The following is a 26,178-nucleotide window of genomic DNA, read 5'->3' on the forward strand; positions in this document are numbered from 1 at the left end:
CCCCTGTGAGCTGCACAATTTCACATCCCTGATGAAAACTGCAAGGAAGCTACTAATTTTCACTTCAGAAAATGCTCACTGTGAAAATATATTGGGAATTTAGCCAGAAAGAATTTTTATGTTAATTTCTAGTACGGAGAGAGGGAAAGGGAGAAAAGGAAAAAAAAAAAAAAAAAACTAAATTAAACTGTTTCAGAGACCAAATAGTCACTGGAGTCATTTTCATTTTCTCACAGGAAAACAAGTTCCCAGAGGTCCCCAGTAGTATCATAAATTTATAAAAAGATTTTTGTTTTGTAGAAAGATCTGTGGAGTTGGGGCTTGGGGGCCAGAGACTGATATCAGTAGGAGTGATGAAAAGACAAGTGGATCTCCACTTTGGTTAAACAAGAGCTAGACATAGAAATCACAGATTTGAACTACCAGTGACCATCGCCCAGGTCAGGAGTGGGCAATCTATGGCTCAAAGGCCAAATCCAGCCCCCAGCCTCTTTTTGTGCAGTCCACAAGCTAAAAATAGTTGCTACATTTGTAAATGGTTGGAAAAAGACAAGAATAATATTATTATATGATAACATGAAGGTTACACAAAGTTCATATTTCCTTAAATAAAGCCACATCCATTTATAAATCATCTATGACCACTTTGGTGCTATAAAGGTAGAACTGAGTAGTTACAACAGTGCATGGCCCACAAAATCTAAAATACTATCTGGCTCATTACAAAAAAGTTTGCTGACCCCTGGCCTACCGTGTTTCTGCAATCAGAAAGGTAATTACCCTTTATGGACTTTGAGAACAGATACCACATCTTTCACTGTTTTATCCTTAGCACCTGTCACAGTGCCGCTCACAGAGTAAGTGCTCAATAAACAAATGAAAGAATGAATATATTGTTGGGAGGAATACACCTTCCCACCGGTTTATCTTTCTCCCACAAAATAAAGGTGAAGTCATCAAGACTTCCTTATAATATAATAAATATATCATATCATATCATATCATATCATATCATATCATATCATATTGTATCATGCATGATGATTTGATGTCACCCCAGGATGACTTTCTTTTATCAACACCATATAAAGCCCCAGTAAATAATGTAAGCGTGTCATTAGGGCACAATTGTACAGCGTGCTATATCCTTCAACATTAGCTTAGGTCACTCAAAGCTATAGCACTGAGAAGCTGGAGAATGAAGATCACATGTACAAGGATTTAACTTGAAACCTGAATTGTTTTCCAGCCTTCCCTAATAAGCTTCCTTAATTAGCTTAATTCCAGTAAGCCATTTAGTGAAGCATGGTGTTATAGATATAGAAAAGGCTGAGAGGGCATGTACAACAGGTAGAGTGACAAACTTAAAGGGACATTCTTAATTCAGAATTCTGAGTAACCCAGATAGGCAGATAGATCCTTCTATCCCTATTTGTGGGTTGGATTGAATCTGCAGACAGATCAGTTGAATTAGGGCAATGAACTTTTTTGGTGGCCATGGGAAATCTATGGTATTTACTACACCTGAGATCTCAAAGATGACCAGGACTCCCTTCTGCCCTCAAGCCTGAAGTCTTAACTGGCTCTGCAGACATGCAGACAAAGAATGATAGACTGCTAAGTGCTATGATGAAGTATGCATAAGGTGCAATAGAGGTGCCCTCTGACTAATGCTCCTACCTTATCCTATGCTCATCCCCCACCACTTCCAGCCACATACCCACTCTTTGTGATGCTGAATATCACTTCTCAGTAATCACATTATTCCCTCTAGCTTTGACCACCCTAATTCTTCCTCACCATCCTCTCCCAGGTATTCTGCACCAGGAGAGAGGGAAGACATTGGCCATGAGGGAGGGAGAGAGAAGGAAAAGAGAGAAACATAAAGACTGTTGGGCGGGGGGGGGGGGGGGGGGGACAACCACTACAAAATCTGCAAGAAGAATAAAGGGTATTCATTATTTTTATTGTTTTCAAGTAATCATATTACTGATAAATACATTTCCCCACCTCTACCTCAAAAAGCTTGTCTAGGAAAGTCAGAGAAAAACTCAGAGGAAGCACTGCTTCAGATAAGCCCTAAAAGATGTGTAGGAGTTGGCCAGGTGGATGGGGCCTGGGGAGAAGAGGCATGTCTTCCCCAAGCTAACACCTCCTCATTTAAGCTTCTTAAGCCAACACAGGACTCAGCCAGTGTCTGTAGACCCTGTTATTCTAGCCCAAACGTTAATGGAGGCTATGATTTGGAACAGAGAACAGGGAAAAGGAAAAAAAGGGGAAAAGGTAGGAAGGCAATGGCTTAATCAAGGAAAAGGGATCTGAATAGGGCTCAAGTATGAAGCCACAGCTGCAGGGTCACCTCCTCCTCTAATGTGTATTGTCTGGAGGGATCATGCCACACATTCATACACTGTGTTGGTTGCATGCATGTCTTACTCTCGTCCAGCCTCAAACTAAGTTCTGGTTCTCTCCTTCAGTGCCAATCAAACCCCCATGAATTTAGAAAGTGTTTAATACGTATTTCTTGGATAAATAATAGAAGAAGTATAATCCATATTTTCCTGGACACTCCAGTTGGAGTAAAGGACGTCAAGAAGGTTATGTAATAAGAGTCATAAGTAATTATTTCTCTGGCTCTGGCCCCACCCACGCATGAGTGAAGTTGTCAGATGTCAAGGAGCTCGCCATATCCATGATTGTTCACCATCAGCCAAAAATGCATTTGAAACCACAGGCATTACATCTGGGGAGAGGAACTGAGCAGAACCACCACAATGGCCTGGTGCAATGGATGCCAGGTTTGCTTACTTGATCCAGTGCTTCCCAAGCAGCTGTAGATGGCAGACACCACTGTTTGCCAAGAGAAGAGACCATGCTTGGAGTACACAGAACTGAGAGTTCTGAGTCTCCACTGGGCCTAAAGTCAGAGAATATCCATTGACTTTACTATTTATCAGGCTCTATCCTCAGAGCTTCCTTCACTCATTGAATTCTCACATACTTTAATCCCTGTTTTACAGATGAGAAAGCAGAGACTCAGGTAAATTAAGTACCAGCTGGCAAGCGTCCCAGTTGAGATTTAAATCCCATTCTCCATGATTCCAGAACCCGCACCCTCTCTCTCTTTTTTTTTTTTTAAACCAGCAGTGCCATCTACACCTGGGAGCTGGTTAGAACTGTATAGTCTCAGGCCCCACCCAGACCTATTGAGTCAGCACCTGTATTTTTTTTTACTTTAAAATTTTTTAAAGTTATTTTATTTTTTTATTTTGAGAGTGTGTATGTATGTGTGTGTGTGTGTGTGTGTGTGTGTGTGTGTGTGTGTGTGTGAGCAGGGGAGGGGCAGAGAGAGAGGGAGAGAGAGAATCCCAGGTAGGCTCGGTGCTATTAGCACAGAGCCCGACACAGGACTCCATCCCACGAACCTTGAGATCATGACCTGAGCCAAAACCAAGAGTCAGATGCTTAACCGACTGAGTCCCCCAGGTGCCCCCAGAACCCATACTCTTAAACACTTTGCTTGATTCCCTCCCACGCCTCAGAGGTAAGGAAGCATGACCACACAATGGGGAGGGTAATAAGTGTAAGGTCACTGATCCCAAAGGAAAATTGTTCTCAGTTGTAGCAACTATTCTCCTCCTCCCAACTTCTCTAGGAACAGCAGCTCGATAATGTGACTGGTGAAAAGAAACTGAAGAGCAGGAATTTCATTTATTACTGCACATCTGTTTTCTGACACAGTAAAGAAAACATTCCACATTTTCTAGCCCTTAAGAGTATCCATCTCTAAAAAACTTTACGGCTTCATTTGGTTTAAATGACAATGGACTTGGCTCTTCCCTAGAAGCGGAACAGCACTGGTCTTCCAGTATTCCAGCATCACAGACTGCTGACTGAATTATTCTGTTCTCCTCCTCTCTACAGCTAGAGGGAAAGGGGGAACTGTAACCCCTTGGATTTGATCATATAAACAAAACTGCACTTCTTAAACTCAGGTTAGAAGTACATCCATGGCTTTGAGCAGAAGACTGGGATTGTTCACATGGGAGGTAGGTGATAGTCAAACTCATAAAACAAACCATCAGGACTACAGCAACTATTTTAAAATAAAAGCATAGCTTTATTACTTACAAATTCATGTTGCAACTCAAAACTAGATTGAGAAAGTGCTACCTGATAGGTCCTCAGGAAATAGATATCGACTAGATAAAGATTTTTTTTGGTAATTAATATTTAGCTTCATGTAAATAAGCACCCCTAAAGGAGTTTGAGGGTGCTTTCACTAACAATTGCTCAAGCCAACACTTTCTCCCTAAGAGCACAAAAGTTTAAAAACAAGTTTCATCATTGTCAGAGTGATCACAAATTCTAAACTAATGGGACCTTCCTACTGTGACAAAAGAAATGAAAGTATGGATCAAGCCTCAGACAACATGCAAGCAGGAAAACCATTCTAGAGTGGGAGTTACAGATAAAGATTATCCACTGGTCAACTGCAGGAAAACCCATTGCAGATTAAAATAGCAAAACCATGAGCTCCTGAGCTGTATAAATGCAACTGGAAAGAAAAACCTGGCAATTCCTTGACATATGTATAGGTTTGTAAGACAGGCCCCACAGGTGACCCAAGATCAGAATTGTGGAATTTCTCCCTTCCTTGAAGTTTCGTTTTTAAATAAGTTTTTCTCTCATTTAATAAAGGCCACTTCAGATTCCACATTTTGGTTGAGGAGAGCATGCTCATGACTACAGGGTTGATTATCTGCACCTGTGCAGGGCTGTCACCACAGGGAGCTTTTATCCCTGAGCTAAATGGGCAGTCAGGCAGGGATGCAGGAGAATGCTCTGATGAGCCCAAGTTCCACAACATAGGAAACAGAAGCATACAATGTCATGGCCTTGTCCCTCCAATGTGTTCTATAGTCACACGTAGCAACTGAGCTATTTCCTCAGCTGTAAACAAATTGTGGGGGGAGGGGAAGCAAACTTGTTAGCACTGGGGTCTGCTGTGATGTAGAGAAGCATTTAGCAAGCAGGAACAGGAAGTCAAGAGGAGGAAAATGCAGCTTTACTGACCTAGAAGGCAAATAAATGACAAAGAAAGAGGCAAAGTCTTAAGTGGAAAGTATTTACTCTGTTCCAATTATCCATAATCACAAAAGGTAGAACACTCATAAATGCCCTTCGTTTTGCTTGGCATCATGCCTTTACACTTAGACTTGAGTAGTCACACCTAAGTGATCTTGTAAATTGTGAGAATTTTCTTTAGATGTACAGTGGAGCCATGTTATAAAGAACTAGTTTAAGAAGAGGTAAGAGGTTCTGGCTACCCTATTTTGTCCCTATTTAAGTCAAGGGCTTGGGTTTGAATTGGAATTCTGTCACTGTGGAAGGTGTTCCTATTCACCAATGTCTGGTTCTTGTCCACTTCAGGATACAGGAGACGCTTCCATGTCTCCATTATCTTGAAGGTAGGCATGGCCATAGGACTTGTTCTGGTTAAAGACACGTGAGTGAAAAATGATACGTTGCTTCCTAGTAGAATATTTTAAGAGCTTGTGCAGGATTCTCTGTCTTTCTTTCCCTGGGCCAAGCAACCAGCAACATTCTAGATGGTGGCACTTTCCTCAGCATGTCCTCCCAGGTGAGGGCAGCATGGAACAGAGCCCCCCCAAGGCCCCCACAAACCCAAGATCGGCCAGAACACAGATGAGGAACAAACCTTTGTCATTTAAAGCCACTCAGATCAGGGGGTTGTTCATCACAGCAAAGCTAGCCTGTAGTGATCAATAAGTCATATAATAGTTATGTGACTTTGGGAAAGTCACTATCTTCAGTTTTTTCATCAGAAAATGAGGAAGGTCTGTAAGCCTTGAGGAATATAGTATTGAGGAATACAGTAAGCATTCGGAAAATGGTAGCTTGTTCATCCTCATAATAATAACTAAGCTTTAATAACTACCTACACTGTGCCAGTCATTATCTTCTCTACACATACATCATCTCTCATCCTCAAGCCAATCTTATAAAGTTATAATATGGGTTTGCAAGCTATTCTCAGGATTTCCACAGGTCTAGAAGAAATAATATGTTTAGAAAGGGCAAGCTGACCAAAGCTAAATCAAGATAAGTTTTCATTTTTTCCTTTTTTATCAGAATTTACAATGATCATCTCATTGTGGTACGTTTGTACATTGGTACAATGTACAATGTGCTTTGGTCCATTTACCATGATTTTTTTTAAAAAAGTATACAAGGGGGGCACCTGGGTAGCTTAGTCGGTTAAGCTTCCGACTTCGGCTCAGGTCATGATTTCGCAGGTTGTGAGTTCGAGCCCCGCATTGGGCTCTGTGCTGACAGCTTAGAGTCTGGAGCCTGTTTTGGATTCTGTGTCTCCCTCTCTCTGCCCCTCCCCAGCTCATGCTCATGCTCTGTCTCTCTCAAAAATAAGTAAACATTAAAAAAAATTAAAAATAAAAGTACACAAGGAACTCTTGGTTATATAAAGGTTGTTAAATACTACTATATCCCAAATCTCAATTTTTGGCCAGGACAAGCCTAAATTAACCTTCTTCTCTCTCTTTGCAACTTAGCTCCTAATAATCCAGGTTATCCCCTATAGTTCTGAGATGTACTGGGAAGCACCACAGCAGAAACACAGATGGCTCTTTAGTTAACGTGATAAAAGGAAGAGCTGATGAATGAAATAAAAGTGACAGAGCAGCCTTGTCACTTTGGGGGACATGGACAGAACACCTAGAATTTTGGGGAGGATACCTCTCAGAGGAATTGGCAAGAAATTTTAGTAGAAAATATGGGTCAAAATTAAGAGGAAACCATCAAAATGGCATTCTGTGGGCATTCCTCCCTCTACTTCCCTCTGCTAGAAATCAGCTAATCATTTTCAGACCAAATTAAAGGCACTTAGTTGTCCTCAGAGCAACCTTGACAGTGGTCAAGGTATTTCAAATAGATCTTTTGTTCAGATTTCTAGAGGATAGTTACAGGCCTTGTCATCAAAGAATATAAGAAACTATTATAGTTGCGGGAGTAATGACAATTTTAAAAATTACCGAATACATGCCGTGTGCCAGGCTCTGTGCTAAAATACTTCACATGTTATGCCTTATCTTATACTCAAATACCATTATTTTCCCCTTTTTACGTAGAAAATTTCTGAAAAGCAAAGGATTGAAGTAATTTGCCTGGAGTCACCTGCTTGTTGTAAGTGGTGACATTTCCTTAGCAATGGCTCTCAGTCCCTGTGTTATACTGTCCCCTGCAGGGTGTCTGGGAATGACGCAAACCGAGGGTGTCATCAAGAAGGCAGAGGGGAACCATTTATCAAGTACGCCCAAAGTGCTAACCATACACTTGCACCACCTCATCAAATTCTCAGAATTCTGAGGGTGGGGGAGGTGAGGTACCATTATTCTCATGCCACAGATGAGATAATTGAGGCTCAAGGAGATTAATGGGTCAACCAACAAAGAAGACAATGAGATACAAACCAAGGAATTCTAAATCCACATTGAATGATCTGTCTCTGTAGGAAGCTGGTTCTGATTTAACTGCAAAAAATTATGTGCTCATAGAAAATATCAAGATATCTAACTGAGAAGATATCTAACAGTCTGTATGAGAAATACCTGGAAGGTTGCTTGGAAACTCCACATAAGGCAATTTTGAGATCAACATAATCTTAAAACTAAAGATAAATACGATACTGGTTTACATTCTCAGATATGCAAGTTCTTCTATATTTTGCCTTGATACGATCACATCTGGAACAGTGAGCTTCCATGAGGCATAGCTCAAGATGTGTATCATTCACTGCATTTTTCAAATTCAGAGGCAAGGCCAAAGCTCTCTGGGTTGTGCTCTGAAATCCTTTCTCATTTGGCTCAAGGTAAGGGGAAAGCATTCCCTCTCATCCATGGTAGGTAGGTGTAGGAACAGAGAGAAATCAATACACTTATAGCTCTCTCCAATGAAATCCTCATCACCAGCTTGTTCCTTCTTACAATGAATTTTCTTCCTTATACCCTGGTAGTCAGTGAAGGACTAACACATATCCTACACGTGTGTCCAGCACTTCTCTCTTGGGAAGCATCTGGGAATTTCATGCAGGGTCACACAGGGTCATGCAGAACTCCAGGGTATGCTGCTGGTACACATGTATACTCCAGGGTATACTCCATGGTACACAGACCATGATGTGAATGGTGCCCCCTGCATTTATGCAACTTGGCGGCCTTACTGACATCTATTGTTTTATTCTCTGCTTATTATGGAGCCTCTCCTGAAGCTTAGATAGAAAAAGCCTGTTTCACTTACTCCTGGGTATTACAGTCACCATTTCAAAATAAAAGCATGATATTTAAAAAGCAATTATCAGAAAACAACAGATGTTGGTGAGGATGCAGAGAAAGGGGAACTCTCTTACACTGTTGGTGGGAATGCAAGCTGGTGTAGATACTCTGGAAAACAGTATGGACGTTCCTCAAAAAGTTAAAAATAGAGCTACCCTATGACCCAACAATTGCACTACTAGATATTTATCCAAAAGATACAGGAGTGCTGATTCAAAGGGGCACAGGCACCCCACTGTTTATAGCAGCACTATCGACAATAGCCCAAGTACAGAAAGAGCCCAAATGTCCATCGACTGATGAATGAATAAAGAAGATGAGGCATATGTTATGGCTTTGTTACTCAGCCTTAACAAAGAGTGAAATCTTGCCATTTGCACAACAACACGGATGGAACTAGAGTGTACTATGCTAAGCAAAATAAGTCAGTCAGAGAAAGATAAATACCATATGATTTCACTCATATGTGAAATTTAAGAAACAAAACAGATGAACATAAGGGAAGGGAAGCAAAAATAAGATAAAAACAGAGAGGGCGAGACTCTTAACTACAGAGAACAAATTGAGGGTTGCTGTTGGGGATGGGTTAAATGGGTAATGGGTATTAAGGAGGGTACTTATTGGCATGAGCACTGGGGATTATATGTAAGCAATAAATCACTAAATTCTACTCCTGAAACTAATATTACACTATATATTAACTAACTAGAACATAAATAAAAACTTGAAACATTAAAAAAATAAACTTAAATATCTGCAGAAGGTAAAACAAATAAAAAATTAAAATGCAATGATAAAATATGTTTATTAAAATGGGGAATACCTTGGAAATCATTTTATAGAAGAAGCCATTGAAATAACTTGTGATGTCTAAATTAAACATGATAGGACTGTGGAAAGTATCAATGCCATCAAATATTTGAAAGGGTTTGATGGAGAAGAGAGAAGAGACTTGAGAAGTTTCATGGGAGATAATTAGAAATCGTAAGATGATTTTTGGCTCAGTAAAAGAAAGAATTTTCTAGAGCCAAGCATCAATTAGAAACTGTATTGCAACAACCCTAAGTAAGAGCACACCTCTGTTATACAGAAATGTATCCAAAAACGGAATGGGAAGTGTTTGATAATAAATAGTTCCTTATCCTGAGAAATGATCAAGAGGAATCAAATGTCCTAGAGGAGATTTTCACATAGAGTTATACTGAACTAAATGGATTAAAAGGCTTTTTCTAGGAAACTCTATCTCTGTGATGGTATAGAGACTGTGACAGTTCGCTATGAACCTCCACCAGCCCAGAAAGAAGGAAACTCCTTCACCTTCCCCCTGAAGGAGGCTGAGGCCTTATATAAGGTACCTGATCCAACCTGATATGTGACCATTTCAAATCTCCTATAAGGTCTTATGTAGTTAAGCAAATAGCCAGAGTAGATGGTACAGTAACAGACCTGTTTTATTTTTTATTACTTCATGATCCAAGAATCACAATTTTAAGAGGAAGTGAGAGGGGTGCCTGGGTGGCTCAGTCAGTTTGGCTCAGGTCATGATCTCATGGTTTGTGGGTTCAAGCCCCACATCCAGCTCTGTGCTGACAGCGTGAAGGCTGCTTTGGATTCTGTGTCTCCCTCTCTCTCTGCCCCTCTCCAACTCACGCTCTGTCTTTCTCTATCTCTCAAAAATAAATAAACATTAAAATAATTTATAAAAGGGTGTGAGAATAGAAATAAAGAACATAACACTGCTCTGTGTATTAACGAGTTCTGCCAACTCCACTGTGAGAGAGATGTTCAATCCTGAATGTTTTTCTTCCACCTTATGGTTTTAAACCAGGAGTCAAAAACTCAAAAGGGAGGAAGAAAAATGTAAGATGCCAGGGAGTGACAAGCCTGTACAGATGAGGCTGCATGGCCAGTCTTAAAGGCCGGTTTTATAAGGCAACTGCCCTTGGGCTCAACTGCTCGTTGCCTTCTAGAATGCTTTCTAAAATTGCCACATCTTATTTTTCCAGAAAAGCTAAAAAAGCTTGTTTTTGGTGAATTTTTCTAATTTTGAGAACATTATCAGGCTGCACAAAAATTACTTGTTGTTAGAAATCTGTTCACTGGCTTCCAGTTTATGGCTGCAGGAAGGCTGATCCTTCCCAGAAAAGTGATGGGAAGCCCATGCATGCACTTACATCTCCATGCGAATTAGCACGTAGCTACCAGGCAACTGAAGATAACGTACAGACAACACTGTTGGTGGGAAGATCTAAGGGAGGCTGGATGAAAGTTTCTGCCCCCCATGAGATTGCTCAGCAGGGTTTGAAGGGTGAGAGGATGCCCTGCCCTGTGCTGCTGGAGCTCCTGTGTAACAGACCTGGGAAGGCCACTGGATCCTCAGGCAACTCCAGCCCCTGTAGAACTCCCTGTAGAAGGGAGGAGATTTTTCCCCAAAGGGTAAACAAAAATTCTCAGGGCAAAGAGAAAATTATTAAAAAAAAAAAAAAAGTTTATTTATTTTGAGAGACAGAGAGAGCCATGAGCAAGGGAGAGGCAGAGAGAGAAAGGGAGACACAGAGAATCCCAAGCAGGGATCCCAAGAGCCTGATGCGGGGCTCGAACCCAGGAACCTTGAGATCATGACCTGAGCTGAAACAGAGAGTCAGACGCTTAAGCAACCAAAGCCATCCAGGCACCTTAAGAGAAAAATCATTTTTATTTTTTTATTTTAATTTTTAAATATATTTTCTCTAGTTCTTTTTTTTTTTTAATTTTGTTTTAACGTTTATTTATTTTTGAGACAGAGAGAGACAGAGCATGAATGGGGGAGGGTCAGAGAGAGGGAGACACAGAATCCGAAACAGGCTCCAGGCTCCGAGCTGTCAGCACAGAGCCCGACGCAGGGCTCGAACTCACAGACCGCGAGATCATGACCTGAGCCGAAGTCGGCCGCTTAACCGACTGAGCCACCCAGGCGTCCTGAGAAAAATCATTTTTAAAGAGAGAGGCATTCTTATGAAGGAGCAGAGATCTAAGAAGTTCAGCAAAGACAGACATGGGGAGGCCACCGGAAGACCTCATGAATGCTTTCGTTCCTCGGATTTTGTTCCCCTCACACTGGGGGGAAAGTCTTCTTTGCTGTGTAATTTCCTCTCTCCCTGATTAAGGTATAATCCTTCAGTACACGGTGCATCTGACAGCAGTCCTGTGTTTATTTATTTTTTTCATGTTTATTTATTTTTGAAGGAGACAGAGACAGTGTGAGCAGGAGCGGGGCAGAGAGAGACGGAGACACGGAATGGGCTCCAGGATCTGAGCTATCAGCACAGAGCCTGATGCGGGGCTCGAACCCAAGGACCTGAGCTGAAGTTGGATGCTTAATTGACTGAGCCACCCAGGCAACTCAGCCCTGTTTTTAGATGGAAGCTCCAGCAGCTTGTTCATATAAATTTGAGTTTTGGTAGAAGTTTGGTTAAACTGCAGAGCGCTAGAAGCACCAAAAAAGTGACAGCACAGAATGATGGTTTCCCTGTGTGGGGGAATGTGTTTAAAAGGAATAAATGGACAAAGAACGGAGTTTGAGATAGAATGTAAAGGTGATGGATGTAATATATAGATATTATAGCAATGTATTTTATAATCATGTGTGTTTCCTAAAATTACAGGCAAGTCACAGACAGGCAGTCTTTATAATTTTCTAGATTGAGAAGAAATGTGATGAGCAGCATCAGGGTTTGTGCAGTGTTTTACTTAGCTAATGCCTGACACACTCTGCTATTCAGGGAAATCCATCAACGTGGAGAACAGCCGCATGATGAAACGGCTGGCCAAATCAGGCCAGATGGCATCCGGTCTGAACCACCCCTGCACACAAATGGGTGTCAAACAAGGTCATCGAGAGGCCCTAAGCCATCCAGCTTTTCCTGTACGGGGCTGGTCAGTGATGCAACAAGCATTGTGAACACCTGGGTGAGAAAGTGCTGCCGCTCCTCCCCAGAGCTCTTCGGTCTCATCAGATGGCTGGCCTCCACTAATGTCTGTGGGGCAGGCCACCCTGAATGACTGAGTGCTAATGAGTATGAGCTGGAAGGTCACATACCTGAGGACGTATATCCAGTCATCAATCATTTCTCAAGTTTGGCACCACCATACAGGATGACAATTAGCCTGAATAAAGCTAAGGTGATGTTTTTAGTTGCCCCAGGCAAATTAGGCGAGCAACCAAAACCTACCATCAATGGCGTGGAGTTAAAAGCCATATCCAATTCCCATTGCCTATGTAGTCCGCTGTCTAGTGACAGGTCCTCTGCTTCTCTGTGGTTCTCTGAGCAGCCACCAGTGATGCAGCTCATTATCGGAACAAGAAGTAACAACCTGTATTAATAAATCCAGCTTATTTGGGGGGAGCTTGACAGACAGGATTTTTGGTGCTAAAGCATCTGATTACAGATAAAGACCAAAGTGCAAGACTGCCCTGCTGCCCAGTCTCCACTATGGATGTCAAGTTTAAGTTCATTACCATTACCTCCTGGAACAACATTAATTCCACTCTGCAGAAAACATCAAATGGCAACACTGGTAAACTAATCAAGGAATAGATCTACTAACCAGCAGCTGACATAATATTTGCCCTGCCTTTTTACTAACTGGCAATAGTTTCAGCTCAACAGTCTTGGAAATAATGAAATTCTGCAGAAGTATGCAAAAAAAATCTATAGAAATTATAATCCATTGCATAGATTGCTAATATTCTAACAGTGTGTGATACCGATCCAAACTTCTACAACGTTTTTAGGATGAAAATTTAATTTCCTGCATTATTTGGTTTCTTTTGGCGTCAAATACCTCAAATATAATCTCTATAACAGCTAAGGATAAATAGAAGGATTGCATTGAGGACACACACTGCTGCACGGTTTGCTTTCTACACCTTAACCTGAGTAAGATCTTGGAATTTCCTTACTTTCACTATATTATTTTTGGCTACTTCTTCACCCAGCCCACATGATGTTCATTAGAATATTAACCCCCTTGATCCCAGTGCATCCAAAATTATGAATGTGCAAGAAAACATATTTTGCTTGTCCAAATCCAATCATTCCTGGAATGGAAATCACAAACTACTAAACAAGTTATAATTCTGTTCATGTATTGATAACAATACATATTGTATTGATAACAATTTATTTCGTAAACATTGAGAGCACATCCAGGGCTAGGTTATTCCTGCTGTCTCAAAGTGTCATCTTCCCAGGTCATGACCTCACGGTTCATGGGTTCGAGCCCTGCGTCGGGCTCTGTGTTGACAGCTCGGAGCCTGGAGCCTGCTTCAGATTCTGTGTCTCCTTCTATCTCTCTGCCCCTCCCCCTCTCTGTCTCTCAAAAATGAATAAATGTTAAAAAAAAAAACAAAAAAAAACAACAACAACTGGTTTTACCCTGTAATAGAAGGAACCTTTTCAGGGAAAAACAGTCTTACCTATTCACCCCATGAGGTCTAAAAGGTCTATGTATTCTTGATCTGATGGCAGATTCCTTTAAGTCTTTTTCCCTCAAAAAAAGCTTCCACGAGGAATTTGTTAGCAAACACATCCAGAGGTTCCCCAGAAGCACTAATTCTAACTGACCACTACCCCAAGGCACCTGGAAGCTGAAAACTATGAGTTGCGATAAAGCTCACCCCTGGTGAAGATCCTTCAAAGTTTAGGGACGGCTAGAAATATCCATACTTTCTATATGTAAGGGATATTTATTGGAACATGGTGATAGGGCCAAGAAAGAAAGGGGATATGGGAAAGAGGAGGGCGGTGGCTGCAGTTCATTGATTGGGAGAGAATCTCACCCAACTGGAAGAAATTGAAGGTATTTTTATGTGAAGTGCCCAGCACTTACCTGCTGCAGGGAAATGCTCAAAAAAAAAAAAAAATGTTGCCTTCACTTTTCTCCTGTAAGACTACTTTATGTTAATGTAGCATTTTAAAGAGCATGATTTATGTTTACATGCATTATCTTACTTGACACTTGTGACACTGGAGGTAACACTTTATTTTTTGTTTGGAAACACGGATGATGCAAGGTCAGATCTATTGGCCCTAGGGCACACAGCTAGTACATTTTAGAGTCCATAACCCAGATCTTCTGATTCCAAGAACTCTCTATCTCTTTATTGCTCTGAGCTGCAAGTACTCAGTGATGTGTACCTGGCCGCTTTTTTTTTTTTTATTTAAAAAAAAATTCTTCCTCACTTATGTCTTCATATCTTCAAGGATCATGTTATCACTTATTTCCTCACATTTCCTTTTCTTTCTTTTTTTTTAAATTTTTAAATGCTTATTTATGAGAGAGAGAGAGAGAGAGAGAGAGACAGAGCAGGAGTAGGGGAGGGCAAAGACAGAGAGGGAGACACAGAATCCAAAGCAGGCTCCAGGCTCCAAGCTGTCAGCACAGAGCAGGACACGGGGCTCGAACTCACGGACCATGAGATCATGACCTGGGCTGAAGTCAAAGGCTTAACCGACCGAGCCCCCCGGGTGCCATCACATTTCCTTTTGTTTGCTTCTCAGTTTCCTCTGGTTCTGTTTGTAAAAGTGTTACAAGTATGATGTTCACGGATCCGTGATTAAGAGTTCTTTACACAGGATCTTGAGCTCTTCAAAGTTAAAGAAACTCTACAAACAAGGCACATTTCATTCCAGCCCTTGTTTTTCCTTTCAGCACTTTTGCTCAAATACCAAACACAATTTGCGTTTTGCTTGAGATGGAAAGAAACACTTGTGTAGCTATAGCTATTACTGGGCCATTACCATTCCGAGGTGTTGATTTTGTGCTTCACATTTTTCCTGTGTTCTTCACTTGATGCCCTATCTTGAATTTTTATTTCACTCTAATCATTTTTTAAATTTGAAGTCTTCCTTTTTACTTTGGCAATTTCAGTTGGAACGCTAGGTTTGGGGGAAAAAATGTTCGCAGAAAAACTGAAGGTTAAATCAGTTTTATTCTGTAAACACTGCCTAAATTATCATCTCCTTCCCATAACAACCCAATTAATATGTTAGAGCAAAGCTGGAAAGCCAAAAACTGTGCTGAAAACGTAGAGTTAGTGTGACACCTTCTGGTGAGGAACAAACTGCATTTGTCAACAGCAGCAAAAACTAATTCTGACAAGGGTCCTCCCGGATAGCTTTTATTCCAGCAAACCCATCTTTTGTGAACACCCAGCATATCTCAGGCTCTCCTGCAAGTACCACAGATACTGACACATTCAACAGTCTAACCACCTCTTGGGGAAGAAATATCTCTTATCTACACTCCTACCTACAGAGATGACAATCATGGATGTTGGCAGTCTAGTTAGGTTGGGTGTTTCATAAGATGCTATAGGGGCCCACAGGGCCAGCCAGTCCTTATGGATCAAGGACAGCCTCACAGAGGTGGTGCTGCTTAAGTCTTGAAGGATGAGCCATTTTTGTGAGGCAACAAGGTAGGAGGTGGGTATATAGTGCGGAAAGTTCCACACACTGGAAACTAAGGGGAGAGCACGTGGGCAAGGCTGAGAGGCTGAGAATGCGGGTTTACTGACCAGAACTTATTTCAGGTGCCTGGAGAAGACAGAGCATGGAGAGAGATGGGGCTAAAGCACAGAGAGAGCCTCAACTCAGAAGGGCTTTGGAAGCTTAGTTTAAGAAGTGTGGGTTTCATGATCAAGGCTTCAGGGACCCATTGGAAGATGTAACCGTGACAGTGATTCAGTCAGATTTTTCCACTACTAAAATCAGCCTGGCTCCAGGGTGGAGGGAAGGGAGGAGGACTCAAGTCCTTGTAAAATAGGAAGCTGTTCAAAGCGATGAGAACCTGAACTGCGCAGGGAACGGGTGCAGTAGAAAGTGTTTTAGGAAAGAGTGGCAGCCGGTATTAGAACACGTTTAAACGTGGGCTCTGAGAAAAAAGAAGGATTATATCTCATGCCCCAAATAAAAGGAACATTTATTTTCCTTAAACAAAGAGAGGAAAGCCCCTCCTATGAATGTACACGTCTTACTTCTCTTTGTATGTGGTCTTAGGAAAGAGTTAAAAATATTTCTCATCACATGAGAGCATAATTGCTCCACAATCCAAGCATGCAATTTTACAAACTAAATTTGGAGACTTTCAAAAAAATATTGATCGCACCTGAAAACATTTAATGAATGCAATTTGGAAACAAGGGCCCAGAGACACCAATTTGTATCAACAGTGCTTAAATACTCCCATAAAAAAACACACACCCAGGGCCTTGGGAAATTTGGATCACTATAATGTGTTTTCAGAGGTAGGTTTGAAATTTTTAGATGAACAGCTATAATTATAAATTGAAATTAAATACAATGCGAGAGAGGCTATGATTTCCCTTGCTGTCAAAATAAATCTAAGGAATATATCGTGTCCACTGAGTATCAGACAAGGGCGTGCACTTATTCCCTGTATAAACCACGTCCTGCTTTACATACAAGAGTGCTTTTACTTCTGTATCCAAATGCTAATGGATACATTTATCCATCTAACTCAGATTTAAAATCTAAATATTTCCACTGATGTGCAAGGCTCCCTGTTACCTCACTGATGTCATTTTCTGTTACTCTCCCACTCCCTCATTCCACCCGGGTCAGGGCACCTTCATCATCCTGAAATACTACAGAGATGCTCCTTCCTCAGGGTTTTTGCACTCACTATTCCTTCTGTCTGGAAAGCTCTGTTCAGATATCTACTTGCATGACTCAGTCTCTGATTTCCTTTAGGTCCTCTGTTCAAATATCACCTTCATAGGAAGGTTTCCCTGACTACACCACATAAAATAGCACCTGCTCTCAACATTCTCTTGCCCCTTACTCTGCTTTATTTCTCTGTATAGCTCTTATCACCACTCCACGTTCTACGTAATTAATCTATTTGTGTATCATTGCCTCTCTCCACTAAAATTCAAATGTTATGAAACCACAGACTGTCACCGACGTTTAATCAGGGCATAGAACAATGTCTGGTTCAGAGTAGGTGCTTAACAAATATTTGTCAAATGGATGATGTTTGTTTGAAATATTTATTAAGTTTTTAGTTAGATGGGCAAGCTAGAGGTTTTCAATCAATTTACCAACCACTTACTCTGTGGCAGGTACTATTCTCTAGCTTTTATGAGACAAAAGACCACCCATGGATCCCTGGATAAACAGAGCAGTGGGGGTCGGACAAGTCAGTTGATAATTGTAGTCAATTATACTTCAATAAAGCTGGAAAAAGAAACAGATAGCTGTAATCTACCTGTTCATTCAACATGTACTTATTGAGTACTTAATAGAACAGAGCGGAGTTTCTTCACAGGCTTTTTATGTGCCAAGCATTGTGCAAAGGCATAGAAAGATGTATCTATTATATTTTTTAGAACAGCCGGTAACCGGTAACCATTATCCCCGATTTACAACCATGAAACTTGAAGCTTACCAAGGCCCACCAGGTCTGGGGGCCTAAGTGGCTCAGTCGGGTTTAGCATCGGACTCTTGGTTTTGGCTCAGGTCATGATCTCAAGGTTTGTGTGCAAGCCCTGCATGGCGCTCTACACTGACAGTGCAGAGCCTGCTTGGGATTCTCTTTCTCCCACTCTCTCTCTCTCTGCCACTCCCCTGCTTGCTCTCTATCTCTCTCTCTCTCAAAATAAATAAACATGAAAAAAAAAAAAAAAAGCCTAGGCTAGGTGTAACTAAACCAGCCCTGCGAGAAATATTAAAGGGGACTCTCTGAGTGGGAAAGAAAGACAAAGCGACAAAAACTCGAAAAGAACAGGGAAAATCTCAAGACTAGACCAGGTCTAGGTCTAACTCTGTATTATAGTTATTCTGCTAAAGAAACTCAAAGAACCATCTAACCTATGAGTGAGCTCAGAACAGCCTTCCAAGCAGAAGTAACACCTAAGGTAAACCTTCAAAGAAATGGGCCAGAATTGGGCAGGGTGGAGGGGAGAGCACGCTGAGCTGGATGGACAGCCTGTGTGGAGTATCACAACATTGTACTTTCCATAAAGAAACTTCTGGACCTTTGTTTTCATTAATACAGAAGGTTAAATTTTGGCTCTCTGAATTACTGAAATATAAAAAATACAAACACACACATACACACCCCATTATAAACAAAAGCAAAATCAATTTAATATGTGATATAACTCAATCATGCAGTACAAATAATCAGCAGGAAAGAATAATATAAACACAAGACTGAGGAAGATCCAGTATTCCAGATTTTAACAAAAGAGATATGATTGCCTATAAACAACATTTTCCATTTATAGCATATAATTAAATAACTTATGTGGCAATTAAATTACATGCCAATTAAATAGAATTGCAAGCCTTAATAAAACAAGTTAAAAACAAATGGAAGTTATTACTGAAGCACATCAATTGCTTTTTTCCTACTAAGTTGAATTGACATCTAAAAATTAATACTTACCTGTGTTATATACTTTCTATATTTAGAATAGAAGTTTAAAAATTAGACAGTTACAGGTTTTGCAAGCTAAAATTAAGTAAGGTTATGACGTCTGGATGCTTGTTTCATTCAAGTAAAATAATAAAGGAAAATGAATGTTTTAATTCATCGGTTTTACTTTTATTTTCTTCAAAATTCCATTTTTTTCCTCTTAACCATCCAGAGTGAGATTTTCTTTGAAGCAAGATGGCAGGTACCCAGAGCTGAGCTTTGACAGTATACAAAGCCAAATTTTTCATACTTGATCCAAGTGTTAAATCTGCAATTTACAGTTAATGTACCAACATGTTTACATACCTCTGTGGTATGTAAACCATAATACAGTTTAAACTTCAAATTAAATATATATATGTATATATATGTGTGTTATATGTGTGTGTGCATATATATATATGTAAATTGCAATACAGTTTCAACTTCAATTAAATATATATGTAATATACATCGTGTGTGTGTGTGTGTGTGTGTGTGTGTGTGTGTGTAATACTTGAGATATAGCATTATTTGTAATAATACTTGATAAGCAAGTATTGTTTCTGGGAGATGTGCCTCTCCCTTGTTTGTGGTTGTGCAGGGTTATGTTGCATACCTGAGGCTTCATATGCTTCAGAGAGTTTATATAAACACTGACCAGGATTACTGGGAGCAAAAGATCCATCTGTCCACTTGAACCTCCTTTGTACCTGTCCAGAGAAAAAATATAGAGTACACTAAACCTAACTAAGGTTATTATGGTCTGGTTGTTAGAGTACCATGTTGCCCTCATCCTGTCTTTTCTTCCTACTTTGCAATGTACTTGAGAAAACTGAAAAATCGTAATGGATCAATTTACAATATTTTATTTTCTAAAATTCTCTTTTGCGTGTTTACACGCAGAGCCCCCTTCTCCTCTGATAGAAGAGCTAGGCAGTTACCTGAATCTAGTTCAAAAAGGTTATATAAAAAGGGGCCCCTGGGTGGCTCAGTTGATTAAGCGACCGACTTCAGCTCAGGTCATGATCTCACACTCTGTGAGTTCAAGCCCCGTGTTGGGCTCTGTGCTGACAGCTCAGAGCCTGGAGCCTACTTTGGATTCTGTGTCTCCCTCTCTCTCCGCCCCTCCCCAGCTCGTGCTCTCTGTCTCTCAGAAATAAACGTTAAAATTTTTTTAAAAAAAGGTTATGTAAAAAGAAATTGTAATAAAAGGCATACTCTGCTTTCCAAATCCTTGTTTTCTCTTAATCTATGTAAGGCATACCCAAAATAGACATGTAAAGAAAGACAAAATTTGTCTTTATGGAAGAAACAAAACAAAAAGCCTTAAAAACATATATTCATAATAAATATAAGTGGAGCTATATTTAAATTAAATTAAAATAAATTAAAAATTAAATTAAAAAAATTAAATTAAAATAAATTTAAATTAAATTAAATTTAATTTAAATTAAATTAAAAGCTATATATAAATACAACTTGATATAGCAAAGCTTGCAGGTAGGAAAAACCTAACTGGCCATTATAATCCTTCACTCCCCAAACACTTGAATGCCTGCCCTCTACAGCGCTATTAGGTTTTATTCCTCACCTCAAGAAGCTTAAGTTCTAGTGCAAAAAAGTTAAATCAAAAGATAAAAACATTCACTCCTCCTGATTAGCAACTGCTTATCCTACTAAGCTTCAGCTATTCCATGCTCTTCCCTAGCTTGTGGTTTACAGCAATTTGCTTTCGTTAAGTTTCAGTGATATCTGATTAGTAGCTGCTCCCACATTCCATCTACCGTCCAGAGGGAAAAATGCCTTGCTCATCTTCCAAACACTGCACACAGGGATATAGTGAGATCATCTTGTGATTAATCAAATGCTTAATTCCTGAATATATCTAGAGAAAGGGCAATAACGGGACATAAATGGCATGAACAGGAGTACAGGCGGGAAAGTTCTGGGTTTGAAGGGCAAGTGAGAGGGGGCAGCTCAGCAGCACATGTTTCATTTGATTGGCTAGAGCCTCAGTGGGCAGATGACACGGTGATAGGAAGACTGGAAACTGGGGGTTGACTACAGGTTTGATGCAGGGCTAGGTTTCATTGAGTGATTCTGTAGATGGATGGTGTCCGTACTAGTTGAAGGTATTCCAGTCACCACCTAGGCCTGGTGGAATGCGAGGGCTGGTTATGGCTAACCCACTGAAGAGCAATGAGGGATCAAATGAGTGGAAGGACTGAATGCAGTCAAAGAACAGGTATATTTTAAATTTTTTTAAAGGACTTTAAACTACCTCTGCGTTGGAAACTGATTTCTTCACTGTCTAGTCACTTTAGAAAGGTATATTAAATTAAATCTTCCCAGTCCTCACCACTGCAGGGGCTGGAAGTGAGGCCACAATAATAGTAATAACACAAATCCTATTATTTCAAGTGAGTCCAGTGTCTGGCCTAGGGCATCCAGCTCCCTGAAAAATCTTCCCCAAGTATTTCTAGGGGATCCAGAGCTGTCTAGATCATGGCTCTTTCCCTGGTCCTATGGCTGCTGCTTTTCTTCTGTGTACCCCTATCCTACAGTCAGCCTCTGACATGCCTCTAGGAAAAACAGGCACAGTGCTAGGATCCCACTGGCTGCAAATTCCCCATTCCTTGGTCAAACCATAGTGTTTGGAATTTATATCTGAAAAATGCATTATGAACACAATTTCAGGCAGAAGTTAAGGCACATTCCACAAATCAGTGCATAATAAATATTTATTAACTTATTCAATAAATGTTTGCTTACCAGTGAGGTACAGAGACAGATTTAGGAAATAAAAGACAGAGTCCCTTCACTCAAGAAATATATGCCATTCTAGTCAGCAAAGCAGACAAATCAATAGTAAACTACAATGGTGTAAGGTGTGCTTTTTTGTTACCATGTTTATATGAGGCATCTGTGTGTGTGTGTGTGTGTGTGTGTGTGTGTGTGTGTGTGTGTGTGTACTCACCTTATTCCAAAAAGAAATGACTACCTTAGGCAGGGTGGCAAGTGTTCAGATTTATTTCAGGAACAGAGTCGAAGGGTGCCTAACTCCGATTAGGGGTGGTCAAGGAAGATTGTCTGCAGGATGTTATCGTATTTAGTAGGGCTTCAGATTCCATGTGCTGCCTTCACATCTTTGAGACTCACAGGGCCCTGAAGGCTTAGCTGTGAGTTCCCCTACTCTTGCCAGAAATGTCCCTGACCTGGTGGGAAAGGCTCCCCACCCTTGTTCCTCTGTCAGCTGGGCTGATTATGACCCATCCTGTCCTCAGCACAATGAGTTGGACCTCTCTGCCAGCCTGTAAAACTCTTCAAACCCATCACATTCCCCAGTGGGAGCCAGGGGGTACCCTACCCTCTTGTTACTACAAAGCCGGCCTCCCAAAGTGCCTTTTGATTCATTTGGCTCCCAAGTACAACTACCCATGTGGCCCTCTCTGGCATTCAGTGCCCTTTTCCCTGAGCTGTGGGTGTATATGACAAGTAACTCTTGCCAACCTCACCTGGCCAGTGTTGGGTGTTGCGTGTTTGGCCTTCTCACACTATTTTGGGTGGAGGAATCCCTCCTTCACCAGCAAGGTGGAAAGGAGGTGCTCAGAACAGTCATGTTTGAGGAGTTTTGAAGGATGAATAAGATTTACGTAGGTGGAGACTTGGAGGAAAGCATGTCAGAAGAGAGATACAAAAGAGTATGATGCATTTAAGGAAGGACAAGCAGATTGGTAGAATGGAGAGATAGTGAGGGTAGAGGCTAAAGAGGGAGTGCCATTTGTGAGAAGGTAAAGAGGTTTTTTGTTTGTTTTGTTTTGTTTTTCTTGAAACAACATTAAAGGATTTTAATGAGACATTTCACAAAGAACACTCTAGTACTGTGTGGCCAATGGATTCAAAGTAGGGCCAGAATAAAGGCCAAGCAGCCAGTGAGAATGCCATGATAGAAAGTCAAGCAGGAAGCAACGAGAGCTAAGACCAGGTTCTGTAGGTACAAAGAATGGAAGCCATTCAGGTTCCTGGCCCATAGGATGCAGTACTGGGGACAAAGGAGGGGGAAGAATTGGAAACAACTGCTAGACTTGGGTAGCCAGGTACAAGCTGTCTTCATTCACTGAGTTAGGACATGCAAGAAGAGGAACAGGTTTGAGATTGGGAAGAATCCAATTCTGGACATACTGATTTTGAGATGTCTGTGGAACATCCAAGCACTGTCCAGTGGATGGTTCATCCTATGGATCTTAGAAGAGGCTGGAGATAAAGGTTTGAGTGCACAATGGTGATACTGATGCCTGGGCTCTGATGCAAGTCAAGAGGAATGTACAGAGAAAAAAAGTCTCAAAGTAAAGCATGCCAACATTTAAAAGGTGAATGGAAGAAGAGATGTTTACAAAGGAAACTGCAAAGAAACCAAGGGTATCAGGAGAATGTTGTTCTGGAAGTCAGGATAGGAAAGAACCTGGGGTGTTTATATACTTAGGGAGATGATGAAGCTACAGGATTCAGGAATATTCGACAGAGCAAGGTTCATGAAGAGGCCAGAGCAAAAGGATTCAGAGAAAAGATGGAGAAATTAATGCTTAATAAACAGAATGGTCATCACTTCCAATGAAAGAGATGAAGACAAAGGATACAAATAAACATGTAAGTATAAATAGCTTAATGTTTTCTTCATTGTGAAATAAAAATTCCAGATAAACTGCCTACCACTGGGTGGAACAAAACTGAAAAACAGTACTCCTCATTTAGTTAGCCAGCAGGCTGACGATAAAGAGGCAAAGAATTCTAGCAACTTAAGAGTTTTCATTTATGTGGAAATGTAGTTTGATAGACATAAAAAGGAACATAATCTGAGAAGCACTTAGAAGCTATAGTGATAGGTCTATAAACAAGACTATGTGAAGCCAGCTAATAAACTCAAACCTACTTTAGGATAAAAGAAACTGCAAGACATGTAAAAACCCAAATTGTATGGATATACTGTGAAACAGAATTACAGTGTTAATTCCTAAGCAAAATAATATTTCACCAAATAATACATGGGTACAATTTTGTTACAATGCATTTGTCACACCTACTAAAAATGCTTTGATTAAAACTGATGCTTACAATTGGATTTCAAATGTGATGCTGCAATCAAAATAAACATCCAAGACAAATTGATAAGCCTAAGTTATTCTTGTTTTTTTTATTAACCCTAAGTTAAATCTGAGAGTTCATTACTAAAAAGGTACATACAAAGCTTTCCCAAGATCAGATAGTTCTCATCTGAAGAATATTTTATCTTTTCAAAACAAAATGGACTATTTTCTGAGGACAACTTATTTCAAAAACAAGAATAAAATAAGTAAATCATTACAATCCACTTAGTGCAAATTTAACACAAATGCACTGCAATAATTTTTTAACAAGCATGTCATAAGGATAAATCATAAATTACCAACACAGATAAAAACGAATTCTGAATGTGCAGGCATACAATTACAGATGGTTCATGGTAAGATATATACTTGTACTCTGAAACTTAGTCATTTGTTTTGATGTTTTTATATTAAACTCTTTAGAACCTAATATTTATTATATAAGGAAGAATTTCTCTTAAATAAAATTTAGCTGTTGGTTTGTCAGAAATAACTTTTGTTCAAAAATATTTGAAAATGTTGAAAAAATAAAAGTGTTGGGGGAAAATCTTTGTAACTCCACTACTAAATCAGAACCTTCTGATAAGTATCTAACAGACATCTCTTGAAATGCATAATTAACTGCAGTGAAATAGAACTGGAATTATACATATTTTGTATTTGCTCTTTAAACTTAATATTCCTAATACTGTGTCCTGAACATCTTTCCATGCTAATAGCTATAGATCTACCTGATCATTATAATAGCTACATTGTATTGTGCTATACAAATATACTAGCTTTTTAATGACTTAACTGATGAAAATCTGGGTTGTCTCCAATTTTTTATTATAATTAGCTATGCTGCAGTGAAAACAACCTTGACATATGCCTCTATAGACATGTCTATCTCGTTAGGATAAATTCCTGCAGTGGAATTAGTGGGTCAAAGAGGATCCACATTTTAAACTTAAGGACATTACCTATCTGCTGTCCAGAACAAAAGCAATTTCATACTTCCATCCATAGTCCATGAGTGCCCATTTCTTGAGTTACTAATGAGGGTGAACAACTCTTTCTCTAGGTTTGCTGCCATATGCATCTATTGTTGAATGGGTTGTCCACTCATTTTCATTCTCTTCGAGGGTGTCCATCATTTAATATAGAATTGTTTAAAGATGATTCATCTCTATGTGTAATTATGGATTTTTTTCTACTTTTCCTGTTTTGTTCTTTCTTTGATAGTTTGGGCTTCTGAGTAATGGTGTAAGGGGATGTTCACCTCTCAAGATTATAACAAAATATTCTACCATCTGTTTGTTGTATATAATTTTATTTATTATATTCAAGTTTTTGAACCATCTCAAAGCCTATTGTCAACCACAAAAGTGAGAAACATTTCTAGACTCTCTTTTGTTCCACTGATCTTGGACTAATACTTTAGTAACTCTAACTTGGGAAAAAAAATTTTCATATCTGCTGGGACTCGTTCCAACTTTTTAAGTATTTTTTTTTAATGTGTCTGGCTATCTGCCTATTTTTTTTTCCCCACAAAAAAGCTTTGAAAACATTTTTTCAAGATTCTAAAAAGTCCTATTGAGATTTTGGTATGAATTACGTTGAATTTCCAGAGTACAAGAGGAAAGTCTGTACATGAATCTGATCAAGAAATCTTTAAGTATTCCATTATGTCCTCCAGGAGTTCTGTAGTTCTCTTTTTAAGGGTCCTGTATGTTTCTTGTAAATTTGGTCACTTATATTTCACTGCTTTTTAAATTTAAGTAGTATTTCTATTGCTAATAGATCTTTCTCCAATATATTTTCTGATTGATCAGGTTTATATTAATTTTTGTAGATTTGTTATTTTTTAAATTTTTTAACGTTTATTTATTTTTGAGACAGAGAGAGACAGAGTATGAATGGGGGAGGGTCAGAGAGAGAGGGAGACACAGAATCTGAAACAGGCTCCAGGCTCTGAGCTGTCAGCACAGAGCCTGACACCGGGCTTGAACTCACAGACTGCGAGATCATGACCTGAGCTGAAGTCAGACACTTAACCGACTGAGCCACCCAGGCGCCCCGATTTCTGTATATTTATTATGCAATTAGCTACCTTTTTGAACTCATAAGTTTGAACTCTTTCCATTTATTCTCTTGTATTCTCCAGGGTTTGGATAATATAACTGTAAATAATGATTCTTCTGTATGCTCCCTTCTAA

At 39.9% G+C, this 26,178-nt stretch overlaps 2 protein-coding genes across 5 annotated transcripts in view; both read right to left on the reverse strand.

Moving 5' to 3' along the window:
- ERICH3 (glutamate rich 3) overlaps nt 1-19,548 on the reverse strand; it is a 130,052-nt gene extending 110,504 nt beyond the window's left edge. The window contains exon 1 of one of the 3 annotated variants that reach the window (XM_086717295.1): nt 19,495-19,548. The gene's annotated coding sequence lies outside the window, so the exon portion shown is untranslated. Of the gene's footprint in view, nt 1-19,452 lie in introns of all 3 variants that reach the window. The other 2 variants (XM_086717293.1, XM_086717294.1) reach the window with 2 other exon arrangements.
- The window catches only part of CRYZ (crystallin zeta), a 36,410-nt gene continuing 28,730 nt past the window's right edge, over nt 18,499-26,178 (reverse strand). For both annotated transcript variants that reach the window (XM_086717301.1, XM_086717302.1), the window contains exon 9: nt 18,499-19,546. In XM_086717301.1, the coding sequence (XP_086573427.1) occupies nt 19,364-19,546 (183 nt within the window). In that variant the 3' untranslated portion in view covers nt 18,499-19,363. The remainder of the gene's footprint in view (nt 19,547-26,178) is intronic.

This window comes from Puma concolor, chromosome C1 (assembly GCF_028749965.1).
Source record: "Puma concolor isolate L17-30 chromosome C1, mPumCon1.1.hap2, whole genome shotgun sequence".
Lineage (NCBI taxonomy): Eukaryota > Metazoa > Chordata > Mammalia > Carnivora > Felidae > Puma > Puma concolor.